The 26,797-nt window shown below is 52.0% G+C and overlaps 2 protein-coding genes across 2 annotated transcripts in view; one reads left to right on the forward strand and one right to left on the reverse strand.

The window, feature by feature from the left end:
* The first annotated feature begins 1,563 nt into the window (after window positions 1–1,563).
* LOC137310108 (NOP protein chaperone 1-like) lies at window positions 1,564–6,974 on the forward strand. The gene is made up of 4 exons (XM_067978067.1): window positions 1,564–1,807; window positions 3,045–3,128; window positions 4,275–4,408; window positions 5,838–6,974. Exons 1-4 carry the CDS (start codon window positions 1,720–1,722, stop codon window positions 6,024–6,026), a joined length of 495 nt encoding a protein of 164 aa, XP_067834168.1. The 5' UTR covers window positions 1,564–1,719; the 3' UTR covers window positions 6,027–6,974.
* Window positions 6,975–9,751: 2,777 nt separating this feature from the next.
* Window positions 9,752–26,797, reverse strand: part of LOC137310107 (mitochondrial 10-formyltetrahydrofolate dehydrogenase-like) — a 151,677-nt gene continuing 134,631 nt past the window's right edge. Inside the window, exons 22-23 of the mRNA XM_067978066.1 lie at window positions 15,651–15,850; window positions 9,752–12,109 (exon numbers count right to left, since the gene is read on the reverse strand). Coding sequence (XP_067834167.1) covers window positions 12,054–12,109; window positions 15,651–15,850 — 256 coding nt within the window. The 3' untranslated portion in view covers window positions 9,752–12,053. The remainder of the gene's footprint in view (window positions 12,110–15,650; window positions 15,851–26,797) is intronic.

Below are 26,797 nucleotides of genomic sequence, written 5' to 3' on the forward strand. Positions count from 1 at the left end.
GTACACATGGAACAAAGTGGAGGGAAACAACACGTGGGCATCGCTGGCAAGGCCACATTTATTGCCCATTCATAGTTTCCCGGAGAAGTTGGTGATGGGCCGTCTTCTTGAACCACAGCAGTCCATGTGGAGATGATGCTCCCACAGTAGGAATTCCAGGATACCGAACCAGTGATGATGAAGTAACTGTAATTATGTCCATGTCAGGATGAATGGTGACGCAGAGGTGACAGTGTTCCTGTGAAATTGCTGCTCTCAATGCTAGAGGTCGTTGGTGAGGGAGGTGCTGTCCAGGTAATACTGTAGATTGCACATACTGCAGCCACAGTGAACTGATAAAGAATGGGGTGGGTATTGGGTCCAATGGCTTAAATGAAGTGAATGGCTCTGTCCTGGATGGCATTGATTTTCTTGCAGCTGCAATCATCCCGATGAGTGGTGAGAATTCCATCAATGGTGGAGTGGAGGGTCAGGTGATGAGCTACTTGTCACAGAGTAACCCGCCTCTGCCCTGCTCCTGTATCCACAAGTGTTGATGTGGCTCGTCCAGCTCAGCTTCTGCTCAATGGGCAAGGAGATGGTGGTCGGGCTTTTTCTTGTTGGAGATGTGGTGGGAACGTTACCGGTCACTGCCGGCCCGGCCGGGGTGGGGTCCGGCCCCGGTGTCCGGCCGGGGTGGGGTGGGGTCCGGCCCCGGTGTCCGGCCCGGCCGGGGTGGGGTGGGGTCCGGCCCCGGTGTCCGGCCCGGCCGGGGTGGGGTGGGGTCCGGCCCCGGTGTCCGGCCCGGCCGGGGTGGGGTGGGGTCCGGCCCCGGTGTCCGGCCCGGCCGGGGTGGGGTGGGGTCCGGCCCCGGTGTCCGGCCCGGCCGGGGTGGGGTCCGGCCCCGGTGTCCGGCCCGGCCGGGGTGGGGTGGGGTCCGGCCCCGGTGTCCGGCCCGGCCGGGATGGGGTGGGGTCCGGCCCCGGTGTCCGGCCCGGCCGGGATGGGATGGGGTGGGGTCCGGCCCCGGTGTCCGGCCCGGCCCGGCCGGGATGGGGTGGGGTCCGGCCCCGGTGTCCGGCCCGGCCGGGGTGGGGTGGGGTCCGGCCCCGGTGTCCGGCCCGGCCGGGGTGGGGTGGGGTCCGGCCCCGGTGTCCGGCCCGGCCGGGGTGGGGTGGGGTCCGGCCCCGGTGTCCGGCCCGGCCGGGGTGGGGTGGGGTCCGGCCCCGGTGTCCGGCCCGGCCGGGGTGGGGTGGGGTCCGGCCCCGGTGTCCGGCCCGGCCGGGGTGGGGTGGGGTCCGGCCCCGGTGTCCGGCCCGGCCGGGGTGGGGTGGGGTGGGGTCCGGCCCCGGTGTGAGCTGCTTCATTACCGTCAGATTGTGAATGGAGCTGAACCCTGGGGAATTGTCAATGAGCTGAGGATGGAGGAAGGTCATTGATGGGCGGGTGGAGGAGACCGGGGAAAGGAGTCCTCTGACCAGAATCCACCCCCCCCCATCGAGACCCCCTGACCCTGTGACCCCCTGACCCTGAGACCCCCCCTGACCCTGTGACCCCCTGACCCTGACCCTGAGACCCCCCCCCTGACCCTGGCCGGGTTTCCAGGGGTCTCCGGGTTGGGCTCCCGGCGGGGGGAGAGTCCCGGGGCCCGGGCCCGGTGTGGCGGCTCCTCCGGCCGGGAGGGGGCGGCCTGTCGCTCACCCACCGCGGGTGGGAGGCCTCGGCCTCGGCCTCACACGGATGGCGGCCAGCGGCAGCGGCGCGGCTCCGGCCGGGAGACGGGAGGCGAGGCGGTCGGCGGAGCTGCTGAGGGCGGGAAGCGGGCCCGGTGAGTGCGGGGAGGCCTCGGGCTCGGGCCCGGTGAGTGCGGGGAGGCCTCGGGCTCGGGCCCGGTGAGTGCGGGGAGGCCTCGGGCTCGGGCCCGGTGAGTGCGGGGAGGCCTCGGGCTCTCCCTGACGGCCGCCGGATTCCGCTACCCGGCGCCGCTCTCCCGTCCTCGGGTTTGCTGCTGAGGAGCCGCCTCGTGGGTCCGTGTCTGAGGGAAACTCGGCGGCTCCTCCCGCCCCCATGTTGATGTCCCCCCCCCCCCCCCCCCATGTTGATGTCCCCCCCCCCCCCCCCCCATGTTGATGTCCCCCCCCCCCCCATGTTGATGTCCCCCCCCCCCCCATGTTGATGTCCCCCCCCCCCATGTTGATGCCCCCCCCCCCCCATGTTGATGTCCCCCCCCCATGTTGATGTCCCCCCCCCCCCATGTTGATGTCCCCCCCCCCCCATGTTGATGTCCCCCCCCCCCCCATGTTGATGTCCCCCCCCCCCCATGTTGATGCCCCCCCCCCCCCATGTTGATGCCCCCCCCCATGTTGATGTCCCCCCCCATGTTGATGTCCCCCCCCCCCCCATGTTGATGTCCCCCCCCCCATGTTGATGCCCCCCCCCATGTTGATGTCCCCCCCCATGTTGATGTCCCCCCCCCCCCCATGTTGATGTCCCCCCCCCCCCATGTTGATGTCCCCCCCCCCCATGTTGATGTCCCCCCCCCCCATGTTGATGCCCCCCCCCATGTTGATGTCCTCCCCCATGTTGATGTCCCCCCCCCCCCATGTTGATGTCCCCCCCCCCCATGTTGATGTCCCCCCCCCATGTTGATGTCCCCCCCCCCCCATGTTGATGTCCCCCCCCCCCATGTTGATGTCCCCCCCCCCCCCATGTTGATGTCCCCCCCCCCCATGTTGATGTCCCCCCCCCCCATGTTGATGTCCCCCCCCCCATGTTGATGCCCCCCCCCCCCATGTTGATGTCCCCCCCCCCATGTTGATGTCCCCCCCCCCATGTTGATGTCCCCCCCCATGTTGATGTCCCCCCCCCATGTTGATGTCCCCCCCCCATGTTGATGTCCCCCCCCCATGTTGATGTCCCCCCCCCATGTTGATGTCCCCCCCCCCATGTTGATGTCCCCCCCCCATGTTGATGTCCCCGATGCCCTTTGTCCTGATGGACAGACCGTGTACTTTGTGTCCTTCGGTGAGATGTCACATTTAAACTCTGCTCTTTTCTGTCCCCAGGTTTTAACCAGAAGCTTCTGATCAATGCAGGAAGTCCCAGCACCTCTGCCCCTCCCCGGATGGTGAGGGTGCCCCGGAGTGGGGGTGAGTCTATCAGCTGCAGCTCCTGCCTCTATACTGGGACTGAGTCAAACTCCACAGCACGAGGAGTGACTGACGTTAAAGTTCTTGCGACAATCACATACTTTCCTGACACATCCTGTGTTTTATTAACAGATTATTTCACCTTAAACTGTATTGGTAGAGTTAGTGTTCGAGTGGGTTTAGACATGAACAAAATGATCACTGTGGGAATTACTGAACTGAATTATTAACTCTTCAGTCACTGAGAAGCTGGAACTTGGGGACTGAGGGATATAAACCAGAAGGTGGGGAGACCACAGGCCCTACAGTATCGAGGGGTTCAGGAACCGGACCAGCAGCCCAGAGGCTGAGAGTGTGAATCCCACCGTGTCAAAGTGTGAGCTTGGTGGGACTGGCACCAGGAAATCACAACTGGCCCCCGCCCCCAGGTCTGGTCCCCGCCCCCGCCCCCAGGTCTGGTCCCCGCCCCCGCCCCCAGGTCTGGTCCCCGCCCCCGCCCCCAGGTCTGGTCCTGCTCCCGCCCCCAGGTCTGGCCCCCGCCCCCAGGTCTGACCCCCGCCCCCGCCCCCAGGTCTGGTCCTGCTCCCGCCCCCAGGTCTGGCCCCCGCCCCCAGGTCTGACCCCCGCCCCCGCCCCCAGGTCTGGTCCTGCTCCCGCCCCCAGGTCTGGCCCCCGCCCCCAGGTCTGGTCCCCGCTCCCGCCCCCAGGTCTGGTCCCCGCCCCCGCCCCCAGGTCTGGTCCCCGCCCCCGCCCCCAGGTCTGGCCCCCGCCCCCGCCCCCGCCCCCAGGTCTGGTCCTGCTCCTTCCCCCAGGTCTGGCCCCCACCCCCACCCCCACCCCCAGGTCTGGTCCCCGCCCCCGCCTCTGCCCCCAGGTCTGGTCCCCGCCCCCAGGTCTGACCCCCGCCCCCAGGTCTGGTCCTGCTCCCGCCCCCAGGTCTGGCCCCCGCCCCCAGGTCTGGTCCTGCTCCACACCATGTGCTCAGCTGCTCAGTTCAGGTGACCCACCAACAAGCAATGGGAAATAACTGCAGCTTTACCACTGTCTGCCACAAATAAAAACAAATCCACAAGTTAAATCATTCCGAGATCTCTGGACAGACTCCGTGTGTTAAAATCTCGTGTGGCTGTGCTGCTTTGCTTCTAGTGTTGGACAAACTGCAGAGTTTCCTGCCACAGATGGCCAAAGCCAACGAGGAGCTCAGGAAACAAATGGAGACAACAGATGCTCGTCAGTTTGATATTGAGAACATCGAGAACTGTCCAAAGATCATTGAAATGGTGAGTGAGGAGCTCGGTCAGATCACACAGCGAGGTGCTGCTCATACTCCCTCATGGATTCCCTGTGAATTGCTGGTAGTCATAGTCCCACTGCCCCCCCACCCCGCTCGCTCGCCCCCCCCGTCCCTCTCTCCCCCCCCCCCCCCTCCCTGGCCCTCTCTCCTCCCCCCCCTCCCCTCTCTCCTCCCCCCCCCCCCCCCCCGGCCCTCTCTCCCCCCCCCCCCCCCAGGCCCTCTCTCCCCCCCCCCCCCCTCCCCGGCCCTCTCTCTCCCCCCCCCCCCGGCCCTCTCTTCCCCCCCCCCCCCCCCCCCGGCCCTCTCTCCCCCCCCCCCCCCGGCCCTCTCTCCCCCCCGCCCCGGCCCTCTCTTCCCCCCCTCCTCTCTTCCCCCCCCCGGCCCTCTCTCCCCCCCCCCCCGGGCCCTCTCTCTCCCCCCCCCCCCCCCGGCCCTCTCTCCCCCCCCCCGGCCCTCTCTCCCCCCCCCCCCCGGCCCTCTCTTCCCCCCCTCCTCTCTTCCCCCCCCCCCCCCCCTCTCTTCCCCCCCCCCGGCCCTCTCTTCCCCCCCCCCAGGCCCTCTCTCCCCCCCCCCCCCCCCCCCCGGCCCTCTCTCCCCCCCCCCGGCCCTCTCTCCCCCCCCCCCCCCCCCGGCCCTCTCTCCCCCCCCCCCCCCCCCGGCCCTCTCTCCCCCCCCCCCCCCCCCGGCCCTCTCTCCCCCCCCCCCCCCGGCCCTCTCTTCCCCCCCTCCTCTCTCCCCCCCCCCCCTCTCTTCCCCCCCCAGGCCCTCTCTCCCCCCCCCCCCCCCCCGGCCCTCTCTTCCCCCCCCCCCCCCCCCCCGGCCCTCTCTTCCCCCCCCCCCCAGGCCCTCTCTTCCCCCCCCCCCAGGCCCTCTCTTCCACCCCCCCCCCCCCCCCGGCCCTCTCTTCCCCCCCCCCCCCCCCCCGGCCCTCTCTTCCCCCCCCCCAGCCCTCTCTTCCCTCCCCCAGGCCCTCTCCCCCCCCCCCCCCGGCCCTCTCTCCCCCCCCCCCCCCCCCAGGCCCTCTCTTCCCCCCCCCCAGGCCCTCTCTTCCCCCCCCCCCCCCCAGGCCCTCTCTTCCCCCCACCCCCCCAGGCCCTCTCTCTCCCCCCCCCCCCCCCCCCAGGCCCTCTCTCTCCCCCCCCCCCCCCCCAGGCCCTCTCTCTCCCCCCCCCCCCCCCCAGGCCCTCTCTCTCCCCCCCCCCCCCCCAGGCCCTCTCTCTCCCCCCCCCCCCCCCAGGCCCTCTCTCTCCCCCCCCCCCCCCCCCAGGCCCTCTCTCCCCCCCCTTCACCTCACCCTCCCCTCATGACTTCCTCTCTCTCCATTCTCCCATTAACCCCCCCAAAGATCTATCGAATGGCAAGTTGTTGCTGTAGAAGTTCTCTCTGACCCTTTCCATATCCATTGCCCCTTTCAGAACGTGTCTCTATTTGAAATGAGCGGCTCTGATGAAGGTGGAGCGGACGAGGTGATGTCTGAGTGTGAGAGTGTTCACTCCGACAGTGAGCAGTTTGGGGAAGTGACAGAAGTGAATCTCAAACTACCCAGAACCCAGGGACAGCGGAGTAGTAAAATCGAAGTTGTGTCAGGCGATGACACTGAGTAACTGCCTGAGGGGCAGGACTTGGGACATTTATTTACTGCTGTATAAAGGGGGTGGGAGGACACGGATGTGATATCAGCTGAATTATGTCCGAGAATAGAATTGTATTGTTCAGTCCACAGTTTCACAGGTAAGGATCACATTGGATTCAGCAGCAAACAAATACCATCCCTGAATGGATCAATGCTGATCACTAACACCAGCAGGGCAATCCCAGGAGATGAAGGTACTGGTTTCTAACCAATCATCTTGCAAAAGGATGGAAATTAATAAGCAGCTGTCGGGCAAAGCAGCTCATCCCAGATGTTATTTTATGTCTTATATCAGCCTCTGCACTTTCAACAACTGAGCAGAGCAGATTGCCACTGGAAGCGGAGCGGGGCGTTCCCGGGCGGAGCGGGGCGTTCCCGGGCGGAGCAGGGCGTTCCCGCTTTTCTCTCTTTTGCTAATCATATTCGAATTGGATCGGCGACAGGGCCTCCCTTTAATCCGATGAAGCTTGGATTCAGAGTTAAACTCAGCAATGACCAGGAAATAGGTGGGTTCCACTTCAGTAATTGCTGCCCATTTAAGGGAGTCTGATGGTTCTTTCTGGCTGGAATTAGAAAGTGTTGTAAACAGATCGACAATAAGTGTCCTTATTAGATGAAAACTGAATCAATGAAAAGAGTTGAAACTTTAGAAAAAAGTGACATTAAAGTGATAACCAACAGCACATCACAGCTCACACTGCTGGAGGGAGTGTTGCAGCAAATGAACCCACTGTTCTTCAGAGACAATGATCTGTGAAATCTCACCTTGCTAAGCAGTCTGAGGCATCCCGTAATGTTACGAGCTGGTAGATAATTTAATTCATTCCTACAGGTCGTGGATGCAAATTCCTGTAAGTTCTCAAAAAATGTACTAGCTGTATTTAATACATTGTGCAAACTGATTTAACATTCACAATAATGTGTCCTGTAATTATTCCAAACCATCGTACTGCTCAGTGTGGCCTGAAGTGTGGGACCAAAGGCCAATTACCCGGCACTCTGGATAGTGCAGCGTTATTGCAGCGTACACAGCCAGTGAGTAAACGGGATTCCAGCACAGGCAATCCTACCCCATTTCATTTCTTAACTTCCAAGGATTAAGTGGCCTTATTCCACCTACCACACTCGCCGTATTGAATTTCATTTGCCATTTATCTGCCCACTCTATAAGCCTGTTTGTGTTTTCCTGTATTTTTGTGCATTCTCCACATTATTTGATATTTCCCCAATTTAGTATCATCAGCAAATTACTACACCATACCTTCAATTCCTGAGTCCAAATCATTTATGTATATGGCGCACAGCAGTGGTCCTATCCCAGGACTCGAAGACTCTGAGATACCTGTTTAATGGTGGTCTTTGTGTCACGTGTCCTGGAGCTGGATAACAAGGTGGGGACAGGATTTACCTCTCCCCTGCACCCTCCACATCGTCACCTCCTCCTCCTCCTCCTGCTGCTGTGTTGAAGGTTCTTTTGGCCCTTTGAACAGCTGTCACAGGTTTCAGGTTTTGTGCTGGATGTTCTCTCGTGTTCTGTAGGCAGACCTCAAGTTCTCTGTGATCCAGAGTGTGCCTTTTACTGCCTACCATCTGTTTACATGATAGCATAACCCAGGAATTGTAAAATACATGAAGGGGGTGAATTTCCTCAGGGCGTCTCTGATTCCTTATCCAGAACTTTTCTCATGGTTTAATTAACCCAGAATAGCCACCTATCAACAATGAATGAATCGAAACATTCTTTGTTGCTAGCAACGGATCTTTAAAATCAGTTTTTACCAGACTGTCAGGCCGTGCATTCCAGATCATAGAATGATTACAGCAGGAGGCCATTCGGCCCATTGAGCCTTTGTAAGAGCTATCTAGTTAGCATAGCTCTGCAATATTTTTCCCTTCAAGTATTTATCCAATTCCGTTTTGAAAGCCATTATTGAATCTGCCTCCACCACCCCCTCAGGCAGTGCATTCCAGATCCTAACCACTCGCTGTGTAAGAAAGCTTTTCTTCACATCACCTTTGGTTCTTTCTGCCAATCACCTTAAATCTGTGTCCTCTGGTTCTTGACCCTTCCGCCGATGGGAATAGTTTCTTTTTATTTACTTAATCTAAACCAGTCATGATTTTGAACACTTCTATCAAATCTCCTCTCAACCTTCTCTGTTCAAAGGAGAACAAACCCAGCTTCTCCAGTCTATCCATGAAACTGAAGTCCCTCATCTCTGGAATCATTCTAGTAAATCTCTTCTGCACCCTCTCTTAGGCCTTCACATCTTTCCTAAAGTGCGGTGCCCAGAATTGGACACAATACTGCAGTTGTGGCAGAACCAATGTTTTATAAAGGTTCATCATAACGTCCTTGCTTTTGTACTCTATGCCTTTATTTATAAAGCCCGGGATAACGTATGATTTTTTTCACCACTTTCTTAACCTGCCCTGTCACTTTCAATGATTTGTGTACATATACCCCCAGATCTCTCTGTTCCTGTACCCCTTTTAAAATTGTACCATTTAGTTTATATTGCCTCTCCTCGTTCTTCCTGCCAAAATGTATCACTTTGCACTTCTCTGCATTAAATTTCATCTGCCACGTGTCCGCCCATTCCACCAGCCTGTCTATGTCCTCTTGAAGTCTATCATTGTTCACTACACTTCCAAGTTTTGTGTCATCTGCAAATTTTGAAATTGTGCCCTGTACACCCAAGTCCAAGTCATTAATATATATCAAAAAAAGCAGTGGTCCCAGCACTGACCCCTGGGGAACATCACTGTACACCTCCCTCCAGTCCAAAAAACAACCGTTCACCACTACTCTCTGTTTCCTGTCACTTAGCCAATGTCTTGCTGTGTGTAAAAAAAATTCTCATTTCTTTTGCCAATTATCTTTAATCTGTGTCCTCTGGTGACTGACCTTTTTGCCAGGAAACAGTTTCTCTTTATTTATTCTATTAAACCCCCTCCTAACCTTCTCTGCTCGAAGGAGAACAATCTTTGCTTCTCTACTCCCGCCACATAACTGAAGGCCCTCATCCATCAGTTTCCATGATGGCTGTTTGAAAGTTTTTTTCTTTGTTCTGAGGTTGTGGGTGTCGCTGGCAATGCCCCATTTATTGCCCATCCCTCAATGCTCAGGTGGTGGTGGTGGGCCGTCTTGAACCGCTGTAGTCTGTGTGGCGATGCTGCTTCCACAGTGGTGTTTGGTGGGGAAGGGCAGAGTGAAGCTGTCTGCTCCTACGCGTCAGGAGTTTGATACCGTTTCCCCGGTGTGCGATGACAAGTCACTGAGCTTGTACTCTGCAGGTGAATTTCAACACCTCTGGGAACGTGAACTTGGAAAACTATTCCTGATAAAGCAACCGCCGGTTCTGTTTAAAACTGATATGAGCAGGAGGCAGAGTCACTCATTGTAACGTTGGAAAGGCAAAGCTGAGAAAGCATTACTGGGAGATTTATTTATTGAGTCAAAATAAGCTGACAGGACAGTGACCCTTCTCAGTGCCGGCAGTGTGACTGGGAGTTTGGTGCTCCCTGAATTTACACTATAGTCTCAGCATTCCGTAACCAACAATCCTGATACAAGAGCTGAGATATATACTGGTATTTCACTATATTCCCTGCTTCTTTTGTGGAATTATAAATAAATTAAAATGTGCAAACAAGCCATTTGGCCCAATCAGTGGAAAGGTGACAGGAAACAGGTTTGACCTCAGTCAGAATGCACAACAAAGCTTTACTCTCACTCAATAAAATCACACAATGCATGTTCAGACTGGGACTGGGAATTTTTACATACATGATGAATAAATTCTTACAAGAGAAATGTGAATACATACATTAAAGGATCTTTAAACTGTGTAAGAGTAGAACAGACTGGATGTTGGGCGGTTCTTCTTTTCCCAGAGAATAGTGAGCCTCTGGAATACACTGCCGGCTGGTGTGGGTGCTGACTCTCTGCCTTCAAAAGGGAGTTTACACGGCAGTGAGAGGGAGGGAAGACGTTAAAGGATCTGGTCACAATGCTCCGGCCATCTTGAGTGTGGGGCAGGCTTGATGGACCAGCTGGTTTCTCCTGCCCGTCAATTTTGTATGTCCGTTTGTATCTTTTTTATTCATTCATGGGATGTGGGCGTCGTTGGCGAGGCCGGCATTTATTGCCCATCCCTAATTGCCCTCGAGAAGGTGGTGGTGAGCTGCCTTCTTGAACCGCTGCAGTCCGTGTGGTGAAGGTTCTCCCACAGTGCTGTTAGGAAGGGAGTTCCAGGATTTTGACCCAGCGACGATGAAGGAACGGCGATATATTTCCAAGTCGGGATGGTGTGTGACTTGGAGGGGAACGTGCAGGTGGTGTTGTTCCCATGTACCTGCTGCTCTTGTCCTTCTAGGTGGTAGAGGTCATGGGTTTGGGAGGTGCTGTCGAAGAAGCCTTGGCGACAATACCAATAGATTTTACCTTCTCGGGGTTTCCAATCCAAAAACAATTTATTGTCGCACTATAAATCCAAGAACCCCCATCCCAATTTCAAACATTCTGTATTTAGGTTAGTTTTTCTCAATTAATAAAAGTCTGCGATTTTTCGACAGGAAACATAAAAGAGCATTTCGAGATCCTTTCGATGGATCCTTCAGACTGACAGGAAATGGTTATGAGCAAAGCAAATCTATTGCTGGTTTAGGATTTCATGCAAAAGCAAACCTAGTTCATGCATAAAAGAACCAAGTGTTCTTGAATAGACCGTTTGAACAGTATATGTAACATACTTTAGAAACACATGGGAATACTGGATTAACCAAATTGCAGAGCACAATCTTCATACATATGCCTCACTGAGTGGACATACAGCATTCCCCGAGAGCAGGTGTTCGAATTTAGAGGTACAAAATGTTGAAATTATTCTGATTTAAAGCTTATGTGCATAGTTCAAATGCTATGATGGTGACTTCTATCCTCACTGTAAAAAGATCCAAATTAAGGGCACTTCATTGTTATCATATACAAATAAATCTACAGTGAAACTTGGCGCAGCATTTGGACAAAATAAAGCAACATATGAAAATGTATTTTTGTTACAATTAATGAAATAAAATGCTTATGATTTGATGTCACCACTTCTCAGAGCTATTTAATCCATACCAGATTTTGGTGAACATTGAGAAATTATGTTTTAACTTCATTAAATTTACATAATTATTAAAAATCTTATACTTTTGACAACTTTTAACACTAAGAAGTGATATTTGAGATCCATTTGATAAGACATCGAGGCACATGGAGATGTTAAAGCATCAGCAATGTAACTGTGGACATGTTTTTTGTTTCTCTTTGGGGTGCCATGACTAAGAGGCAGATAAGTTACAGTTGCACTCTAGTGCTGAATCTACGGTTCAGCTGTACCCTAGTGTCCAATCTGTAAGGTTCAGTTGTACCCTAGTGCTGAATCTGTAAGGTTCTGTTGTACCCTAGTGCTGAATCTGTAAGGTTCTGTTGTACCCTAGTGCTGAATCTGTAAGGTTCTGTTGTACCCTAGTGCTGAATCTGTAAGGTTCTGTTGTACCCTAGTGCTGAATCTGTAAGGTTCTGTTGTACCCTAGTGCTGAATCTGTAAGGTTCTGTTGTACCCTAGTGCTGAATCTGTAAGGTTCTGTTGTACCCTAGTGCTGAATCTGTAAGGTTCTGTTGTACCCTAGTGCTGAATCTGTAAGGTTCTGTTGTACCCTAGTGCTGAATCTGTAAGGTTCTGTTGTACCCTAGTGCTGAATCTGTAAGGTTCTGTTGTACCCTAGTGCTGAATCTGTAAGGTTCTGTTGTACCCTAGTGCTGAATCTGTAAGGTTCTGTTGTACCCTAGTGCTGAATCTGTAAGGTTCTGTTGTACCCTAGTGCTGAATCTGTAAGGTTCTGTTGTACCCTAGTGCTGAATCTGTAAGGTTCTGTTGTACCCTAGTGCTGAATACTGGATGAAGCATGGTTGGTGAGAAAGGGATATCATTCTTGTAATGAGGATCTAATACTCCACAGTCACAGCTTTTGTTCGGAGATATTCATGAAGAGCTTCCTCGCCTAAAAACAGAAGAATAGGAAACTTACAAAAATTATTCAGATAAAGGGAATGCAGGTAAACTGGAGGGATGCAGAGTGAATTCACAAACTGCCTATACTTCCCTGGACTAGTTCATTGTACAATTATGGAAAATCTGTAGTTAAAAACAACACCATATCAATATCTCATAGCTACCAGTGCCTCTCCCCTTCCACGAAGCTCATGTCACATTCTTGTTGCACTTTTGTGTGAACTTTTTCCCATTATCAATTCCTATGTTCAGATTTATAATGGGAACTGCCTATGTAAACTTGCACTCTCCTGCCAGTGCTGGCATTGCAGTTTTGCATCTTCCAGCTCCTCAGCCTGTATTGCAGAGAAACTCCTTCCCTCCAACCAACTCTACTCCCCTGCTTCCCAAATTGCCATAACTTTTGCTATTTAACTATAAGCAATAATACAAAGACAAGACAGTATATAAAAATACGGTTAGAACAACCTTGAAGTGTGGACTGGTCCAATTATTTCCCATCATCTTATCCTACTTCACCTGAAGACTAACTTGGTTTGTGGAACTTCGGAACAGGAGGAGGCCATTCAGCCCTTCGATCAGGGCTGATCTTTAACTCAACCCCATTTACCCTCCTTTTCTCCATATCCCATGATACTTTCAGCTACAAAAATCTATCGATCTCAGTCTTGAAAGCTCCAACTGACCCCCAGCATCCACAGCCTTTTTGGGGGTGGGTGGGGAGAGAGTTCTAGATTCCCACTCCCCTTTGTGTGAAGAAGTGCTTCCTGACATCACCCCTGAACAGCCTGGCTCTAATTTTAAGGTTGTGTCCTCTTGTTCTGGACTCCCTCACCAGAGGAAATAGTTTCTCTCTATCGATCCTATCAAATCCTTTGAGCATGGGCAATGCCATAAAAGATCATCTGGTTATCTTGCTCATGGACCTCAGCAATGGTGATCCAGCAACTTGTGCATTTCTTGATGCCCCAGGAAATACTCTCAACATGCAGATCAGTGTAGCTACCAAGTCGATGTGAAACGCTTCATTCAACAATAATACATCCTTCATTTCTTGATATACTCAAAACCAAATGAAATATTATCAAACAGAAAAACCTACAGCAGTTACAAGCAGTGGAATTTATCATCCTGCAGCTCAAATCAGCCCTGAATCTGAAAATGGTTCGAGCTTCTCGACTCCAACTACATGGCCGTTTCACGGGAAGGTGAAAATCCCTCAAAATTGGTTGAAGTCCAAAGATCAACGAGCAAGGGTCAGTGAGACAATGCTCAGTCCCCCAGGGTCAGTCAGACAATGCTCAGTCCCCCAGGGTCAGTCAGACAATGCTCAGTCCCCCAGGGTCAGTCAGACAATGCTCAGTCCCCCAGGGTCAGTCAGACAATGCTCAGTCCCCCAGGGTCAGTGAGACAATGCTCAGTCCCCCAGGGTCAGTGAGACAATGCTCAGTCCCCCAGGGTCAGTGAGACAATGCTCAGTCCCCCAGGGTCAGTCGGACAATGCTCAGTCCCCCAGGGTCAGTCGGACAATGCTCAGTCCCCCAGGGTCAGTCGGACAATGCTCAGTCCCCCAGGGTCAGTCGGACAATGCTCAGTCCCCCAGGGTCAGTCGGACAATGCTCAGTCCCCCAGGGTCAGTCGGACAATGCTCAGTCCCCCAGGGTCAGTCGGACAATGCTCAGTCCCCCAGGGTCAGTCGGACAATGCTCAGTCCCCCAGGGTCAGTCGGACAATGCTCAGTCCCCCAGGGTCAGTCGGACAATGCTCAGTCCCCCAGGGTCAGTGAGACAATGCTCAGTCCCCCAGGGTCAGTGAGACAATGCTCAGTCCCCCAGGGTCAGTGAGACAATGCTCAGTCCCCCAGGGTCAGTCAGACAATGCTCAGTCCCCCAGGGTCAGTCAGACAATGCTCAGTCCCCCAGGGTCAGTCAGACAATGCTCAGTCCCCCAGGGTCAGTGAGACAATGCTCAGTCCCCCAGGGTCAGTGAGACAATGCTCAGTCCCCCAGGGTCAGTGGGACAATGCTCAGTCCCCCAGGGTCAGTCGGACAATGCTCAGTCCCCCAGGGTCAGTCGGACAATGCTCAGTCCCCCAGGGTCAGTCAGACAATGCTCAGTCCCCCAGGGTCAGTCAGACAATGCTCAGTCCCCCAGGGTCAGTGAGACAATGCTCAGTCCCCCAGGGTCAGTGAGACAATGCTCAGTCCCCCAGGGTCAGTCAGACAATGCTCAGTCCCCCAGGGTCAGTGAGACAATGCTCAGTCCCCCAGGGTCAGTGAGACAATGCTCAGTCCCCCAGGGTCAGTGAGACAATGCTCAGTCCCCCAGGGTCAGTCAGACAATGCTCAGTCCCCCAGGGTCAGTCAGACAATGCTCAGTCCCCCAGGGTCAGTCAGACAATGCTCAGTCCCCCAGGGTCAGTCAGACAATGCTCAGTCCCCCAGGGTCAGTCAGACAATGCTCAGTCCCCCAGGGTCAGTCAGACAATGCTCAGTCCCCCAGGGTCAGTCAGACAATGCTCAGTCCCCCAGGGTCAGTCAGACAATGCTCAGTCCCCCAGGGTCAGTCAGACAATACTCAGTCCCCCAGGGTCAGTCAGACAATGCTCAGTCTCCCAGGGTCAGTCGGACAATGCTCAGTCCCCCAGGGTCAGTCAGACAATGCTCAGTCCCCCAGGGTCAGTGAGACAATGCTCAGTCCCCCAGGGTCAGTCAGACAATACTCAGTCCCCCAGGGTCAGTCAGACAATGCTCAGTCTCCCAGGGTCAGTCAGACAATGCTCAGTCCCCCAGGGTCAGTCAGACAATGCTCAGTCCCCCAGGGTCAGTCGGACAATGCTCAGTCCCCCAGGGTCAGTCAGACAATGCTCAGTCCCCCAGGGTCAGTCAGACAATGCTCAGTCCCCCAGGGTCAGTCAGACAATGCTCAGTCCCCCAGGGTCAGTCAGACAATGCTCAGTCCCCCAGGGTCAGTCAGACAATGCTCAGTCCCCCAGGGTCAGTGAGACCGTACCCAGTCCCCAGGGTCAGTGAGACCGTACCCAGTCCCCAGGGTCAGTGAGACCGTACCCAGTCCCCAGGGTCAGTGAGACCGTACCCAGTCCCCAGGGTCAGTGAGACCGTACCCAGTCCCCAGGGTCAGTGAGACCGTACCCAGTCCCCAGGGTCAGTGAGACCGTACCCAGTCCCCAGGGTCAGTGAGACCGTACCCAGTCCCCAGGGTCAGTGAGACCGTACCCAGTCCCCAGGGTCAGTGAGACCGTACCCAGTCCCCAGGGTCAGTGAGACCGTACCCAGTCCCCAGGGTCAGTGAGACCGTACCCAGTCCCCAGGGTGAGCTATCTCATGCTGAACCCTGCCTGTCGATCAGAGGCAGAGTGAATCTCTAATCTGAAGGCACCAGTGATGTCCAACAAAAAGGGTGAAATCCACCCCATAACCCAGCAACTCCCGCCTGCCAATAAAGGTCTCACACTCGGCACGAGCTGGGATTCTGGATAATGAGGGTACAGGTATGAAGTGTAAACTTACCCAGATCTTTCCCGAATCCGGACTGTTTGAAGCCCCCAAAGGGAGCTGCCACATCGGTTTTATTGTAGGTGTTGATAAACACGGTTCCAGCAGCAAGTCCATCGCTCATATACATTGCCTTCCCAATGTCTCTTGTGAAAACTCCGGACGCTAAACCAAACTCTGTATCGTTTGCCCGATGAAGCACTCCATCAACATCTCTGCAACCAAGTGAACATAAGATTAAAACCAGCACTTCACGCTGGAATATACCTTTCATCCCATATTTACTGAAATATGTTCTTCGCAAACAGATTACAGTACTCTTAAAATTCTACTCTCATTTTATTTGATATGATATGACAAGGGAGATTCTCAGAGAACTACCCAGAGAAATCTTAGACAAAGTTTCCCCATAGACAGAGAAATCTTAAACAAAGTGGGGATTAAATTGGCACGTAACATTCGTGCTGCCTGCTGATTTAAATTTGAGGCAGTAACAAGGAGAGTCGATGAGGGTAGTGCCTTTGATGTAGTCTACATGGATTTTAGCAAGGCTTTTGACAAGGTCTCACATGGCAGACTGATCAAAAGAGTACAAGCCCATGGGATCCAGGGGAGAGTGGCAAGTTAGATACAAAATTGGCTCAGTGGCAGGAAGCAAAGGGTAATGGTTGACGAGTGTTTTTGTGACTGGAAGGCTGTTTCCAGTGGGGTTCCGCAGGGCTCAGTACTCGGTCCCTTGCTTTTTGTGGTATATATTAATGATTTGGACTTAAATGTGGGCAGCTTGATCAAGAAGTTTGCAGATGATACAAAAATTGGCCATGTGATAGATAGTGAGGAGGAAAGCTGTAGACTGCAGGAAGATATCAATGGACTGGTCAGGTGGGCAGAAAAGTGGCAAACGGAATTCAATCCGGAGAAGTGTGAGGTAATGCATTTGAGGAGGGAAAACAAGGCAAAGGAATACACAATAAATGGGAGGATACTGAGAGGAGTAGAGGAAGTGAGGGACCTTGGAGTGCATGTCCACAGATCCCTGAAGGTAGCAGGACAGGAAGATAAGGTGGTTAAAAAGACATGCGGGATACTTACCTTTAATAGCTGAGGCATAGAATATAAGAGCAGGGAGGTTATGCTGGAACTGTATAAAACACTAGTTAGGCCACAGCTTGAGTACTCTGTACAGTTCTGGTCACCACATTACAGGAAGGATGTAATTGCACTAGAGAGGGTACAGAGGAGATTTATGAGGATGTTGCCAGGGCTGGAGAATTTTATCTATGAGGAAAGATTGGATAGGCTGGGGTTGTTCTCTTTGGAACAGAGGAGGCTGAGGGGAGATTTAATTGAGGTGTATAAAATTATGATGGGACTAGATAGAGTGGATAGGGAGGACCTATTTCCCTTAGCAGAGGGGTCAGTGACCAGGGGGCATAGATTTCAAGTGATTGGTAGAAGGATTAGAGGGGAGCTGAGGAGAATTTTTTTTCACTCAGAGGGTGGTGGGGGTCTGGAACTCACTGCCTGAGAGGGTGGTTCAACTCATTTAAAAAGTACCTGGATGTGCACTTGAAGTGCCGTAACCCACAGGGCTACGGACCAAGTGCTGGAAAGTGGGATTAAGCTGGATAGCTCTTTTTCAGCAGGCGCGGACACGATGGGCCGAATGATCTCCTCCTGTGCCGTAACTCTCTGTGATTCTATGCTAGCTGAGTGCAGCCAGTGCTACCTGCGCTGTTGATTGGCTGCACACACCAGCAGGGGGCCCCAATATCGCGAGTGGTTCACTCTACTTAAAGGCTGCTTGCACCTCTTAAAGGGGAGGTTCACTGTGGCTGCAGGTTGTGGTGGGAGTCATGTGACAAGTGACTGCTTGGACGAATGGCTGCGCCTGCGAGAGAGGGTGCACCAAGTTTGTCTGATGATACAGAGGCCTTGGTGCAAGAGGTGGACAGAAGGAGGGGCATCCTGTATCCGCAGGGGAGCAAGAGGCCGTCCACACATATACTTCCGAGGCAGTGGGAGGAAGTAGTGGACGAGGTCAATGCCAGGAGCATAGCGCCAAGAACATGGATGCAGTACAGGAAGAAGTTCAATGATTTGACAAGAGTGGTTCAAGTGAATAAGATCAAGTTTCAAGTGGTGTCTCCAACCAACTGCACCACTGGCCGCATCCACTGCTCCACACACTACAACCCCCATCACCCACATACCAACAAACTCTTTACATCAGTACTTAATTCTTCAAATCAGATGCTTCATCTCACTCTCACACATTACCACTGTTGCAAGCCGCCCACCCACAACTCACAGACCACGCACAATGGCAGCTACTCAACCATGAGAGCCATATCACTCAAACATTTTACAGGGTACTCACTGACACACTTTCCTCTTTCTTGCAGGAGGAAGTGGCACATACCACACAGCAGCAATAAAGAACTGGAGGAGGACAGACATATCTACAAATTTTAACCCCCATGGAGGAGACAGTGCTGGCCATCATTGGATGGGCTGAGGCCGTGGCCACTGGTGGTGCTGCAGGGATCGATGATGTGGGTCTCTGCATACCTAATCCTCCTTCTCTCTTCCCACTTCTCCCTTATCCCACAATCTTTCCTGACTCGCGTGCTGCAGATGCTGTAAGCACTTCTTACTTTCTCCTCTCCCCTCACCACAACTCAACCCGTATCCTTTTGTCATTTCAGATACCCAAGGACTGGAATCTGCCCAGTCAGAGGAGGCAGAGGAAGATGACAATGATGATGCAGACATACCGTCACTCGATCTGACACTCGCAGCTACCAGCTCAGAGACTGACACTGCGCATCCTTTAAAGGCTAGGTTAGAGGAGGGATCTGCACATGGTGAGACACTGAGCACGACTGCGCAGGAGCCGGGGCAGGGGGAACGGATACCGCAGGTGCCAGCTTGCTAGAAGGCGAGGTTGCACACTAGTTCTGCTGCAGAGGAGTCAGATGATGACTTCAATGGGCCAGGCTACAGATGGTGGCTGATGGGCGTACACCAACAAATGCTTGGGGCACTGGAAAGCCTGCGCACAATGTCAAGGAGCATGGAGGAGTCCAGCTCCAACATGGCACAGGGCTTTGCGCAGAGCTTGGAGCCCATCCTTTGCCACATGGAACGGGTGGTCACCTCCATCAGCACACCTGTGGAACCCACCATGATGCAGCGTCTGATGACTGACATCACAGCGTCCATTGCAGCACAAACAGCTGCCACCCAAGGTCTGACTGCTGCATTGGGAGCTCAGGATAGCACGTTTCAGGATGTGGTCACCCAACAGCTTAGGAAAGTGCAAGCAGACAGGGACTGGGTGACTGCCAGACAGACAAGGAGAACCAGGCAGGTAGTGCAGGAGTCCTCTGAGGGCATCTCGCCTTCTAACCGGTATTCAGTTCTGAATACTGGTGAGGGAGAGGGTTCCTCTGGGGAGTGTAGCCAGAGCCAAGACCACAGCACCATGAATAGATCAGCTGTACTGCGGGGGGGGGGGGGGAAGACGAGAAATGTTAGGAGAGCAATAGTGATAGGGGATTCTATAGTTAGGGGAACAGACAGGCTTTTCTGTGGCTGCAGACGTGATTCCAGGATGGTATGTTGCCTCCCTGGTGCCAAGGTCAAGGATGTCACTGAACGGCTGTAGAACATTCTGGATGGGGGAGGGTGAACAGCCAGAGGTCGTGGTCCATATCGGTACCAATGACATAGATAGAGGGATGAGATCCTGCAGGAAGATTTTAAGGAGTTAGGAAAGAGATTAATAAGCAGGACCTCAAAGGTAGTAATCTCCGGATTGTTCCCGGTGCCACGCACTAGTGAGAATAGAAATAGGAGGATAGAGCAGATGAATGCGTGGCTGGAGAGATGGTGCAGGAGGGAGGGCTTTAGATTCCTGGGGCATTGGGACCAGTTCTGGGGGAGGTGGGACCTGCACAGGCCGGTTGGGTTGCACCTCAACAGAGGTGGGACCAATGTCCTCGCGGGGAGGTCCGCTAGTGCAGTGTGGAGGGGTTTTAAACTAATTTGGTGGGGATGGGCACCAGGATGTAGCTCTGGAAAGGAGAAACAAGGTGCACAAAGGATTGGGAGAGACAGATAGCACTAGAGTAAAAAATAGTACAGTATTAGGTGGGGTCAGACTGAGAGAGTACAAGTCTAGGACTGGTTTGCGGTGCATGTGTGTAAATACACAAAGTGTGGTAAACAAGGTTGGTGAGCTGCAGGCGCAAATAGCCACATGGGAATATGATAACGGAGACCTGGCTCAAAAAAGGGCAGGATATTCCTGGATATAAGGTGTTCCGGAAAGGTAGGGAAGGAAAGGAAGGAGGGGGGAGGGGGGTGGCAGTATTGATTAAGGAGAATATTGCAGTGCTGGAGAGAGAGGATGTCCTGGTGGGGTCAAAGACAGAATCTATTTGGTTAGAGTTAGGGAACAATAGAGGTGCCATTACACTACTGGGTGTATTCTATAGGCCACCAACTAGTGGGAAGGATATCGAGGAGTGAATTTGCAAGGAAATTACAGAGAGGTGCAAAAGCCATAGAGTAGTGATAACTGGGGGATTTTAACTATCCTAATATAGACGGGGATAACAATAATAATATAAGGGGCACAGAGGAAGAGGAATTTTTGAAATATTTTCAGGAGAACTTTCTCGACCAGTACGTTTCCGGCCCAGTGATGAAGGAGGCATTGCTGGATCTTGGTTTTGGGGAATGAGATGGGCCAAGTAGAGCAAGTGTCAGTGGGGGAGCATTTAGGGAGCAGCGATCATAGTATCATAAGGTTTAGAATAGCTACCGAAAAGGACACGGACCACTCTAAAGTAAAAATACTCAATTGGAGGAGGGTCAATTTCAGTGGGATGAGAACAGATCTGGCCCGGGTAAATTGGAATCAAAGATTGGCAGGTAAAACTGTAATTGAACAGTGGGTGGCATTTAAAGAGGAGATGGTTCAGGTACAGTCTAGGTACATTCCCACCAAGGGGAAAGGTAGGGCAACTAAAGTCAGAGCTCCCTGGATGACAAAAACACGAATAAGATGAAACGGAAAAAAGGGGCGTATGACAGATGTCAGGTTGATAACAGAAGTGAGAACAAGGCTGAATATAGAAAGTACAGAGGGGAAGTGAAAAAGGAAATAAGAGGGGCAAAGAGAGAGTATGAGAATAGACTGGCGACCAACATAAAAGAGAATCCAAAAGGCTTCTATAGGCATGTAAACATTAAACGGGTAGTAAGAGGAGGGGTGGGACTGATTAGGGACCAAATAGGAGATCTACTCATGGAGGCAGAGGGCATGGTCGAAGTACTAAATGATTACTTTGCATCTGTCTTTACCAAGGAAGAAGATGCTGCCAGAGTCTCAGTAAAGGAAGATATAGTTGAGATACTGGATGGGCTAAAAGTTGACAATTGTAAACAATTTTACAACACCAAGTTATAGTCCAACAATTTTATTTGAAATTCACAAGCTTTCGGAGGCTTTCTCCTTCCTCAGGTGAATGTTGTGGAAATGAAATCCTCGAACCCTTCGCATTTATAAATCACAGAACAATGCCTGGTGCTTACAGATAGCTATAATTACAGATAGAACACCTCGCTATGGCCATCCCCACACCTCCACTACTCGCCTTTAAACAGCCCCCCAACCTCAAACAGACCATCGTTCGCAGCAAATTACCCAGCTTTCAGGAGAACAGCGTCCACGACACCACACAACCCTGCCACGGTAACCTCTGCAAGACATGCCAGAACATCGACACAGATACCACCATCACACGAGAGGACACCACCCACCAGGTGCATGGTTCATACTCCTGTGACTCGGCCAACGTTGTCCACCTCATACGTTGCAGGAAAGGATGCCCCAGAGCATGGTACATTGGCGAGACCATGCAGACGCTGCGACAACGGATGAACGGACACCGCGCAACAATCGCCAGACAGGAGGGTTCCCTCCCAGTCGGGGAACACTTCAGCAGTCAAGGACATTCAGCCACCGACCTTCGGGTAAGCGTACCCCAAGGCGGCCTTCGAGACACACGACAACGCAAAATCGTCGAGCAGAAATTGATAGCCAAGTTCCGCACCCATGAGGACGGCCTCAACCGGGATCTTGGGTTCATGTCATGCTACACGTAACCCCACCAGCGAACATATGTTATCTGTTTTTAATATAACGGGTCATTTGCTGTCTTTTCTATGTTTCTGCCTCTCTCTCTCTGTTTTTTTTTTGGTGGTTTGTATATTCGGTGGCCTTTTAGGTAACACCTCTCTGTCTGCACACTGTGATTGCCGTGGCAGCGGGCAGTTGGAAAGACTATCTGTAATCACCAGGCATTGTTCTGTGATTTATAAATGCGAAGGGTTCGAGGATTTCATTTCCACAACATTCACCTGAGGAAGGAGGAAGCCTCCGAAAGCTTGTGAATTTCAAATAAAATTGTTGGACTATAACTTGTGTTGTAAAATTGTTTACAATTGTCAACCCCAGTCCATCACCGGCATCTCCACATCAGGGCTAAAAGTTGATAGAGGAGGTACTGGAAAGGCTGGCTGTACTTAAAGTAGATAAATCACCCGGTCCGGATGGGATGCATCCTAGGTTGCTGAGGGAAGGGTGGAAATTGCGAGGTACTGGCCATAATCTTCCAAACATCCTTAGATACGGGGGTGGTGCCAGACGACTGAAGAACTGCAAATGTTACACCCTTGTTCAAAAAAGGGTGTAAGGATATACCAGAAACTACAGGCCAGTCAGTTCAACCTCGGTGGTGGGGAAACTTTTAGAAACAATAATCCGGGACAGAATTAACAGTCACTTGGACAAGTGTGGATTGATTAGGGAAAGCCAGCACAGATTTGTTAAAGGCAAATCGTGTTTAACCAACTTGATTGAGTTTTTTGATGAGGTGACAGAGAGGGTCGATGAGGGCAACGCGGTTGATGTGGTGTATATGGACTTTCAAAAGGCATTTGATAAAGTGCTGCATAATAGGCTTGTCAGCAAGATTGAAGCCCATGGAATAAAGGGGGCAGTGGCAGCATGGATACAGAATTGGCTAAGTGACAGAAAACAGAGAGTAGTGGTGAACGGTTGTTTTTCAGACTGGAGGGAGGTGTACAGTGGTGTTCCCCAGGGGTCAGTGCTGGGACCACTGCTTTTCTTGATATATATTAATGACTTGGACTTGGGTGTACAGGGCACAATTTCCAAATGACACACAACTTGGAAGTGTAGTGAGCAGAGAGGAGGATAGTGATAGACTTCAAGAGGATAGAGACAGGCTGGTAGAATGGGGCAGATGAAATTTAATGCAGAAAAATACGAGGTGATACATTTCGGTGGGAAGAACGAGGCGAGGCAATATAATCTAAAGGGCACAATTGTAAAAGGGGTACAGGAACAGGGAGATCTGGGGGTATATGTGCACAAATCGTTGAGGGTGGCAGGGCAGGTTGAGAAAGCAGTTAAAAAAGCATACGGGATCCTGGGCTTTATAAATAGAGGCATAGAGTACAAAAGCAAGGAAGTTATGATGAACCTTTATAAAACACTGGTTCAGCCACAACTGCAGTATTGTGTCCAATTCTGAGCACCGCACTTTAGGAAAGATATGAAGGCCTTAGAGAGGGTGCAGAAGAGATTTACTAAAATGATTCCAGGGATGAGGGACTTTAGTTACGTGGATAGACTGGAGAAGCTGGGGTTGTTCTCCTTGGAACAGAGAAGGTTGAGAGGAGATTTGATCGAGGTGTTCAAAATCATGAAGGGTCTAGACAGAGTAGATAGAGAGAAACTGTTCCCATTGGCGGAAAGGTCAAGAACCAGAGAACATAGATTTAAGGTGATTGGCAAAAGAACCAAAGGTGACATGAGGAAAAACCTTTTTTTTTTACACACAGTGAGCGGTTAGGATCTGGAATGCACTGCCCGAGGGGGTGGTGGAGGCAGATTCAATCATGGCCTTCAAAAGGGAACTGGATAAGTAATTGAAAGGAAAAAATTTGCAGGGTTATGGGGATAAGGCGGGGGAGTGGGACTAGCTGGATTGCTCTTCCATAGAGCTGGTGCGGATTCGATGGGCTGAATGGCCTCCTCCCGTGCTGTAACTTTTCTATGATTCTATAATTCTATGACTGCTGCTATCGTGACTCTGGGAAGGGGCTTCCAGGGCGTCACAGCAGTGCAGCAATCCGTTCTCCAACAGATCTCCAGGATTGCTGAGGCGCTGCCCCGGGAGAGTTGCAGTGGTGCCATGGAACAGGAACCTGCTGTCCTCTCTCTGGACGACAGCATTCCTGCTCCCACCCCTGCCACTCCGCCAGTGCGCTCGCTGTTGCCTGTCAGCCAGCCAGGCCGAGATGGTGCAGTCTGAAGCCGGGCCCTCCCGGCCCAGAGCTGCTCGAGGTCGTCCTCCAAGGCCATCTGCACGCTCCTCCATTGAAGGCCAGCAGCCTCCCACCACCCATGCTCCAGCCACTGGGAATGCACCTCGTGGGAGCACTTGGAAAGGTAAAGGCACACGAACAAAAGGCACTGAGGGGATGTACAAGGGTGAATAGTCTCATTCTGTTTGAATTATTACATGAGTTAATTTATAAATGTGTCTTTGAATTTGTATTTGGTGGTGGTTTTTATTTCTATGATGAGCTGAGGGAGGAAGCAATGTGTAATCATAAGGAGGATGTGTTCATGTGGGAGCAGAAAGGTAAGGACTGATGGTGAATGGGGAGGTGTCGTTGAGGTTACTGGTATCGCTCATTAATCATCTGATCACGCAGAGCCTGTCTACGTTGCAGCCTCCCTGCCTCTTCCTCCACTTTCTGCAGCATTTCCTCCTCCACCTCTTCCACTTCCGCCTCTGGCTCTGGCTCAGGTTCTCGCCTGACAGGCGGTGGCAAGGGCTGTTCCCTCACAATGGCGAGGTTGTGCAGCATGCAGTGGAAAATGACAAATCTCGATACCCGCTCAGCTGAGTACTGCAGGGCTCCTTCAGAGAGGTCCAGGCAGCGGAAGTGTTGCTTGAGGATGCCTGGGATGTGCTTGATAATATTCCTTATGGCAGCATGGCTCTCGTTGTAGGCCTGCTATGCATGTGTGTGGGTTCCTGACCGGAGTCATGAGCCATTTCATGAGGGGTTAACTCTTGTCGCCCAGTAGCCAGCCTTTGACTTGCTGTGTTGGTTTAAATATAAGTGAAACAGAGGACTGCCTCAGGATGAAGGAATCATGACTGCTGCTAGGATAGCGGGCACTGACCTGCATGATGCACTGCGTGTGGTCGCACACCAGCTGCACATTGAGGGAGTGGAATTCCTTTATTGATTAATATGGCAGAGTTCAGATATGGATCACGCATGGCAATATGTGTGCAGTCAACGACACCCTGCACCATGGGGAAGCCTGCAATGCGAGCTAACCCTCGTGCTCACTCATGCAGCTTGTTTCTAGCAAGTGGGAATGAGATGAACCTGTTTGAGTGTGTACAGAGCCTCAGTGACCTCCCTTATATCGCAGTGCACTGCAAACTGCGATATGTTGCTTATATCTCCAGCAGCAGCCTGAAAGAAGCCAGAGCCGTAAAAATTAAGAGCCACAGTTACCTTGACAGCCACAGGCAATGCTGTTCTTGCCCCGCTTTGAGGCTGCAGTTGTGGCTGCAGCAGTTGACAAATCTCAATCACGACCTCTGCTGCACTGGTTGTCGCTGAAGTTGAGGTAGGAGAATTGGTCCCTGAAGACCCTCCTTGGATATGGCCTCCTGCTGAGTGGCTGCTCCTCCTCCTCCTCCTCCTGCCCCCTCTTCTAGCAATTTGCCCTGCTGTGCATGGCCGCTCTTCATTCTCCCAGTCATGTTCAATTCCCAGAGGAAGCCCTGCCAGGCCACCCATGTCTGGAAGCAACTTTTTTGAGCACAATATTTTAAATGCCACTAAATTACTGCAAGACCAGCCAGACCACTCTCTGTTGAAAATTCACCTGACGAAGGAGGAAGCCTCCGAAAGCTTGTGATTTTCAAATAAAATTGTTGGACTATAACCTGGTGTTGTAAGATTCTTTACATTTGTTGAAAATTTGGCCAAGTAGAGGAAACTTTCAAAAACACCTACAATTGCACCAGCAGCCAGAATAAATAATCTAGCAACTAATCTGTAAGTACTTCATGATCCCTTTAAATAGCACTGGTGGGGGTTCCTCGATGCTGTTTAGGTCCTGTTCAGCTGTGTGAGGTAAAGGCAGTACCATTGGCAGGAGCGGGGAGTTCCAAAATTTCACTGGCTGCTTCCAGTCAGTGTTGTACACTGATTCGTGTCATAATCTCTCTACTCTACAAGCTGTTGGCGGTTGTTAGGCGCACACGCACAAATCCCTTTACCAAAATAGCGTCCTGTGCCAGAAATGTGCATGCACATCTCGGGACTTAGGTGCCCACGAGGCACCTGCAAAATGGGTGCGAAACGGCCCAATTTTGTCCCCAGTATCTCTCCAGAGACAGGGAAATCTTAAATAAAGTCTCTCCACAGACAGGGAAATCTTAAATAAAGTCTCTCCATAGACAGGGAAATCTTAAATAAAGTCTCTCTCTCTATTGACAATTTCCCTATCCAGAGAGAGAGACTTTATTTACAATTTCCCTGTCTAGAGAGAGACTTTATTTACAATTTCCCTGTAGAGGGAGAGACTTTATTTACAATTTCCCTGTAGAGAGAGAGAATTTATTTACAATTTCCCTGTCCAGAGAGAGAGACTTGAATTACAATTTCCCTGTCGAGAGAGAGAGACTTTATTTACAATTTCCCTGTCCAGAGAGAGAGACTTTATTTACAATTTCCCTGTCTAGAGAGAGAGACTTTATTTACAATTTCCCTGTCCAAAGTCTCTCTCTCCAGACAGGGAAATTGTAAATAAAGTCTCTCTCTCTAGACAGGTAAATTGTAAATAAAGTCTCTCTCTCTAGACAGGGAAATTGTAAATAAAGTCTCTCTCGAGACAGGGAAATTGTAAATAAAGTCTCTCTCCAGACAGGGAAATTGTAAATAAAGTCTCTCTCTCTAGACAGGGAAATTGTAAATAAAGTCTCTCTCCAGACAGGGAAATTGTAAATAAAGTCAAGACAGGGAAA

Source organism: Heptranchias perlo, unplaced genomic scaffold, assembly GCF_035084215.1.
Source record: "Heptranchias perlo isolate sHepPer1 unplaced genomic scaffold, sHepPer1.hap1 HAP1_SCAFFOLD_217, whole genome shotgun sequence".
NCBI classification, from domain to species: domain Eukaryota; kingdom Metazoa; phylum Chordata; class Chondrichthyes; order Hexanchiformes; family Hexanchidae; genus Heptranchias; species Heptranchias perlo.